The following is a 7,439-nucleotide window of genomic DNA, read 5'->3' on the forward strand; positions in this document are numbered from 1 at the left end:
TGAATGTTGGCGCTTCAGCTCTTTAAAATCAGACAATGAAAGTGCAGAAGATGTAGCTTCTCCCAAGCTTTTCACATTACATTGATGAATTTTCATTTCTTTTTTTCGACCACAGCTGCACAAACAGCACTACATTGGAAAATTGCATAAAATACGTTGCTGTCAGGTCCATAAACTATTGTTTTCCTACGCCATAATGTTTTTCCACTGTACAGACCGCCAGGGTTCATTCCCATGCGGCCTTAAATAGCATACATGCTATGGTTTAATGCAGGACGGCTTAGATTACAACAGCAGCAACGGCAAAGATAAACAACTCTTGAATAGTTAAAGATGTTTGACCTCATCATTATTCACACACCAGCCTGTTTACAGCCTTAAAATGTAAAGTCCTTCTATCAGGATTGAAACGATTAATTAGATTAGTCGTGATTAATTGATTATTGAAATAAATCTGTTCTTCGTAGAATGTTTTAAGTGGAATTTTTGGCTTCACTCGGAACAAATCTTGGGGAGCACGACGCGCTCAAAGTTAGCGGACTTTCCGCAGGAGCGCTCTCCGACTCCGTCATCGGGAACCCGGACAAGGCTGCGGCGGCCGCGGCTGCGAGGGTCTTCTTCAACCGTCCATGTCAGCGAACCCGTACTCGTTTTTTGACCTGGGATCCAATATATATATATATATATATATATATATATATATATATATATATATATATATATATATATATATATATATATATATATATATATATCTCCTATTCATTACCTTTTGCTATCCAATTATCAATCGAAAAAAATAACGAACAGATTAATTGACAATATTTTATTTAGCTTTAGATCCATTGCTACAATTGATCAAGCTTCCACTACATGAATGCTATGTTACATTTTAGGCAGTACTATCTTATTTTCTTGTTTATGAAAGGGATTAAATGATTTATTTGCAACTTTTCAGTGCATTTTTAATATTGTGTAAAAATGGTGTTTGTAGTTAAATAAACAATCTGCAGCACATGACAATTTTTAAAAATCTGATTAATCAGCAGAATAATTGACAAAATAATCAATAAGTAAAATAAACGTTATTCAAAATCCCTACTTTCTGTATGTTTAAAACGAGCTGTAAATAGAAACGATAACACACGCGATGACTTTGTGGACGCTCAGTTACAGCATCCACACCAAAGAGTGTTGCTGTCACCGACAGGCTTCTGATTGATCAAGGTCAGTTCAGGTGGAAATCTGGTGATTCCATTCACCTGCATGTCCGTCTAAAACACATGATCATAGCATGTCAGAAATGTACAAACTATTAATAGCATCTCTCACACCTCATGACGATGACGACAGCGTTGGCTGGTTCTGACCAGGACCGGATCGGACAAGCTGGTTCACCTCTCGGCCCAATAAATTTACTGTGAAGGCGCTTTTTCTTCCTGAAAGTTGTTTTAAGATGTTGAGGCAGAGACGGTGTGAAGGTACACGTTCATTTTCACCATCCCGTCGTTTCCAGACCATGTTTTTCTGCACAGTTCGTGATACAGTTGTACAGTTGCCACCTTCACAGATCTCTTCGGTTCCTGCGTTTTATGATCAGACAAAGTAAATAAGAATGTAGATTTCAGATTTGGTTTTGCACTGGGATGCACGCCATCAAAACGATGAGGCTCTAGTTTTGCCTCGTCGGTAAACTGAATATTTCCCAGAACAAGATTTGTTTTGGCAGATTGGAGATGGGCTTTTGTGTGGTTTTTAAACACTCTCCTGGACGGCCCTTTCATCCAGTTTTGATTACGAATGACTTTAATTGATGCGAGAGAGGACGACCACCACTCCTTCAACGGTTCTCGACATTGTCACCCCTCCTGACTGATTCATATCAATGGCTCTGCTCCTCATCTAAATTTGAATTCATTTAGATCAGGAGATTATGTGTTGCCTTCTCACATCTTTTAGGCTCCGTGGCCAGTGAAATGAAATTCAACTTCCCAAATAAATGGGGATAAGTCGAGTTAATACATGGTTTAACAAGCGAGATCATTTCTTTTGGGTGTCTTTCTGTCCTCAAAAAAAAAAAAAATTGAAGTCGTCATTTGAAAAGTGCTCTAACTAAAAAGCCTTTGTGTTTTTTTTTTGGCTACAGGGGAAAGTGGACGTGGAGGCAGGAAAAGAGGAGATGAAGTTTGAAGCAGGACCGTTCTCCTTCTACGGGATGATGGCTCTGACAGCGCCGCCTGGTAAGAGCGCCACGTCTTTGTCGTCAGAGAGAGAGACCAAATGGGCGAAAACAGCAAAAATCAGCCATCACTTTCTCCATAATGGATGTCTTTTGATTGTCATTAAGATTAATTAGCTGTAAGTCGTCCTAAGATTATAGCATATGATTTATGTTTGACCTCAAATTCGAGATTATACTTTCGCAAATATCTTTTGTAGCGCTTTTCTGTCAATGTTTTGTATTTTGAGGACCTGAAAAGCTTCTTGTTTCTAAGCAAAGACCCAGTGATTGAAAAGAAAGAGGCTGTTTTAAAGAGGCAGCATGACGTCATGGACAAACGTCACCAGAGAACATCAGCTGGTGATTGACTCGGTCCTCCCAGTTCATTCATAAACTTCACAGAGAGCCATGTTGGATTCTCTCTGTGGTTGGATGTAGGGAGCCACCTAGTGGTGAAATGGTGGAACATGCATCCCATCTTGTTCCAAGTGAAATCAAATCAAACCCAGTGATGTTTCAGACCTCTTTATCTGAAAACTGATTGCTTTCCAATTGAAACTTCTCTCACGGATTGAATCATTTTCGAAGCTGCTGATTATTTCTACGCTATTGACGCTCTCTTTTTTTTTCTTCTTCTTCTTCCTTTCTTTCGCTCGTTTCTCCTCACGATGTCCTTTCCCTCTTCTTCCCAAGTGCCGCTGTCTCTGTCTCGTACGTTCACCGTCAGTAGGGCAGAATCATTAGCGGGATCTCCAGGTATGGTGACTTTTTCTGTCCTTTTCAATGCCCGTTTCACTAACTACATCTCCAGCCAGGAACTGACAGGGTTCCCACTCAATCTGGAACAATCTGATGTTGATTTCATTGATTTACAGATCTGGATAAGTTTGGAAAAAGAAAGTAAGATTTCAGAAAAAGATATTTGTATTTCCAGATTAGGTCCCGCATTAAAAAAAATCTAAATATCTCCTTCCTTCATTTCTTCCCTATTTTAACACTTACCTACCAAATGTCTTTACCTCTTTCAGTCTCTTTGTCTTCCTTTCTTCTTTCCTCTGTTTTATTCCTTCCGCTCTGTTTCCTTCTATCCTTCCTCTCCTTCTATTCTTCTGTCTGTCCTTCGTTCCTTCCTGTCTTTTCTTTCTCTGTTACTAAAAGTTACCTATGTTACGACATTCCTTGTTTTGCCTTCGTATCTTCTTTTCCTCCTTCACTGATTCCTATGTTTCCTCTCTTCCTCCCTCCCTTGAATTCTACCTCATTTCCTTTCTCCTAGTCTGTAGTTTTCACAGGTTTCATCTTTACATACTGGATCTCTCCTAAATTGATGGAGAACATCAGGATTTTATACCAATAATTCAGTAATTAATGGACTCCGGAGTCCATTAATGGACTCCGGAGGCCCCAGAGTGGAACCAGACTCCGCCCCCCCACACGCCCCTGACCTTTAACCCTCCCAGTGTATAAACAAGACCTGCAGCTACAGCCCCCTGCTGGACAGCGCACATACATCCACATACGTATGTCCGCATGTGCGGACCCCATGTCCACACAAACACACCCTCCGGTTTCTGCCGGAGCAAAAACAGCCACGCTGAGCCTCTTCGCATCTTTTTCCACCTGTTACGATGCGGCGATTGGCCCAGAGGCAGACGCACACCGCCTCTTTGTGTGTTGACCCGGTACCTAGAAAGTGGAGTACTAATCCACTAGAGTTCACATGCCAGGTCTTCGGCCCACACACACACACCTACACACACATCCTGATTTGGGATTACATACATTCCAGTCCGTGTAGCAGCAGTAGAGCTGGCCAAGCCGTTTCCACTTTGTTGTGTGTGATTTCCACGTCTTCAAGGAGTGGAAAACATAATCTGGCTTTAATTAAAAATTAGAGGGATGAAAACAGTAACAGAGCAAATCTTCTGGGCGGTGGCACGTGAAAAATCAGCAGCAGCATCCCCGGACACGCAGGGTTTACCGACAAATGAGATTTCCACACATCACAGCAAACCGCTGTGCTGCTATGTAACAACTATTAAAACTTCAGTTCTGCTGCTGCTTCAGTTCTCTCCATCCTCAACTTTCTTGCTGAAACTTGACCGTTTTGGATCATAACAGATATGAAGGACTATAAATAATATAAACCATCTTGAAAAAAACAAAGCTGCTGTTCTATCCGAACAGCAGCATGATGCAGACACCACTGTGCTTTACTGTGAGTGTACTGGTGGATACATATTTTGCATTTCAGGTGCCGTTCATTCTAAAAGAAGTGTGAACAGTTTTGATGTCCACACTGTGTGCAGGACGTCAAAGAGACACAGTTTCCCTCTTTCCACATGTCAGAAACATTCCAGCTGCTTTGTAATGAAACTGACCTTCTGTGAGTGAAATAAGTGTCTTAATTAGTCCATTGATAGAAACCAGTAAGCTGAAAAATAATGACGACAATTTAATTCCAGGGCTTCATTTATCTTTGAGAAGCAGCGCTCTGTGATGGATGCCCCTTGATCTTTGCTTTGTGCGCTTTGACCTTCTCGTCCTCTTCTGTCCTCACAGAGAACAAGTCTCCTCCGCGCTCGTTTGGCCTGAACCACTCAGACTCTCTGAACAGGAGCGATCGCATCGAGGCCATCACGCCGACGCTGGGCAACAGCAACAACCAGCTCAACTCCTTGCTTCATATGTACGTCCCCGATTATTCTGTCAGAGCGAGGTCGGACCTGCGGTACATCAAGGTGAGAATAGCTGCAAGGATCCGGCCAGAGTTGACCTGAAGCGCGCGTAGTTTATATGAATGCACTGTAAAACATTTCAGCTGCATTTCGCGGTGTCTGCTGACTTTTGCTCTTTGCGGCGACGGAGTCTTGCGAGTTTTAGGGTGCGTTCACACCAACCCTGTTTAATCGGACTCCAGTCCGTTTGCTAGAAAGCCCAGATCGTTTTGGGAGGTGTGAATGGATAATCAAACCCTGATACAGACCGAACAAAGTGAACTCTGGTCCGCCTGCACCCGGGCCTCGATTCGGTTACAGTGACGTCTGGCGCCTTTTGAATGCCAGGCGGACTAGACACAGCTCCAAAAGCAGGAAGCGGACTATAGCGCAGGGCATTCTGGGTAAATACGAATGATAGAGGGAGAAATGTTTCATAGTCTTTTACCAAAGACAAAAGAGAAATCCTAAAACTTCTATCAATATTCTAAATATTTTTGATCAATCTACCCACCTGGTGCGAAATGTGTAATAATTATTAAACGGCGGTATTGAGATATAACAACTCACGATTGAAGAGTCGCATCAGAAGTTAACAAACTGAGTTGAAACCTAAACACGTTTCTGGTTGACTTTACTGGTACTAGAAGCGACTCCTCTGTCGTCCAGGTGACGCGCCAGCAGTACCACAACGCGGTGATGGCGTCACGGATGGACAAGACCCCCCAGTCCACAGACAGCGAGCTCACCAAGATCGAGCTCACGCTGACGGAGTTCCACGACGGCGTGGAGATCCCGGCCATCGTCACCACCACGGCCAGCACCACGAGCACCTCCCCCGCCGTGGCCGTCGCCACGGCCAACGAGACGTCCCACCTGCTGAACCAGCAGCAGAACTGTGTGGGCCTGAGCCGGAGCAACCACAGCGCCCACAACGAGGGACCCATGTAGCCCTCAACCCCCCCTCCCCCCGCTGTGGCCGGTGGAGACCCTCCACCTTGTCCCCTGGACACGCATGGAGCAGTGGCGTCGGGCGAAGAGGGAAAGTGGGCGGAATCAGGGTTCTGCTCCGACCCGAAGCCCCGGTTCAGTCAGTGAGACGTTTCCGCTGCAGGGGTCGATGGCAGCAGCGGGGCCGACGGGTCACCGGAACACCCCCCCCCTCCCCCCCGCTGCGCTGACGGGACCAGCGAAACGAGTTTTTCAACGGACTGGAGGGCGACGGAGTGCAGGTCCGCTCGCAACACGGTGCAAAGCTCGCTGGACTTTCTCCTCAGGCCAAAGACTTTGGTCCCGCCCCCATCCCGCCGTCCTCCTCCGTCCCGTCACTGTGAAGCGAACCCTCCACGCCGGCGCTTCCTGCAGGGAGGCTCAGGCGACTGCTGGTCCAATCAGACTCACACACAGAGCGACGGCCCGTCACAGACTGCACCAAAATAAACCGCTAAACCGAGAACCAAGAATGTTTTGTTTGTTTTCTTGTATTTATTTATTTTATAATATTGTTTGTATATATGTACACGTGGAGAAGTGAAAAATAAACTAAGAGCATGCCTCCCCAGAACATGCTACATATATGAACACCCGCTCATGTACATGAGGAGGTGAGAGTCTTTTACAGAAACACTATTAGATCTTATTATTTTTACTATTATCCTAAATCAGGCTCATAGTGTCTTTTTCACCTTTTAAAAGAAAAAACAAAACAAAAAAAAACAAATCACACTATTGCCTTGGAGAGAAATTCTATGATTAGTTACTTTAACAAAGTGCAATGAACAATGATTTATTTAAGAGATGATTATAAAAGATAATTCAGTGTATTCTAAGTCGGCAGATGTATTTGTATGTTTGTGCCGTGTGCAAACCGGTATTTGTCTTTTTGAGACGCGCTCAGCTGCGTCTCGTCCTCTTTGTCTGTGTCGCGTTTTTGACCTGGAGCTCGTCCGGCTCAGGCGGCGCCTTCACCAGTGACTGCGGCGTAGTTTGGGTGGGGGAGGGAGTGAAAGTGCCAACCAACAAAGGAATCTATGCATGTGAGGTTAACGTGTTTTTTATGCCTTTAGTTCAATCGAACGTGAGAATTGCACAGTATTAATGACCTCGTCCTAACACGTCAGAAAGAGCAACCTCGACTTTAAATGATGCACAGCTAATGCTTCTCCACTGTTTTGCTTATAAATGTCTGTTTTTTTTTATTATTCTTTTTTTTTTAGCTGATTTGGACACCAGGCTGTCTCATTGTTTTGGCTTCCCTGCTGATTGTAATTAACAACCCCAAGCTTAATAGTTATTGACTTGATCCGATTTTAAGATGTTCTTCAACAATGCTGGCTGCTATTAAAGAGACGTATTTATACATCATTCTGATTTTTACTGATCGTGTTTAAGTTGCATGATTAAAACATATTTTGAAGGATATTCCAGGGATGGGCAATTTGATTAGAGGATTATTTTTGTAAATATTGGGTCCCAGCCTCTTGTATAACTTGTGTAAATGA

General features: G+C 43.8%; 1 protein-coding gene across 2 annotated transcripts in view; it reads left to right on the top strand.

Moving 5' to 3' along the window:
* The window catches only part of cnnm2b (cyclin and CBS domain divalent metal cation transport mediator 2b), a 52,467-nt gene extending 45,165 nt beyond the window's left edge, over positions 1-7,302 (top strand). The window contains exons 5-8 of one of the 2 annotated variants that reach the window (XM_055040925.1): positions 2,147-2,240; positions 2,915-2,977; positions 4,784-4,962; positions 5,608-7,302. In XM_055040925.1, coding sequence (XP_054896900.1) covers positions 2,147-2,240; positions 2,915-2,977; positions 4,784-4,962; positions 5,608-5,889 — 618 coding nt within the window. In that variant the 3' untranslated portion in view covers positions 5,890-7,302. The remainder of the gene's footprint in view (positions 1-2,146; positions 2,241-2,914; positions 2,978-4,783; positions 4,963-5,607) is intronic. The other variant, XM_055040926.1, reaches the window with a different exon arrangement.
* Positions 7,303-7,439: the final 137 nt, after the last annotated feature.

This window comes from Poeciliopsis prolifica, unplaced genomic scaffold (assembly GCF_027474105.1).
Source record: "Poeciliopsis prolifica strain line A6 unplaced genomic scaffold, Auburn_PproV2 SCAFFOLD016, whole genome shotgun sequence".
Taxonomy (NCBI): domain Eukaryota; kingdom Metazoa; phylum Chordata; class Actinopteri; order Cyprinodontiformes; family Poeciliidae; genus Poeciliopsis; species Poeciliopsis prolifica.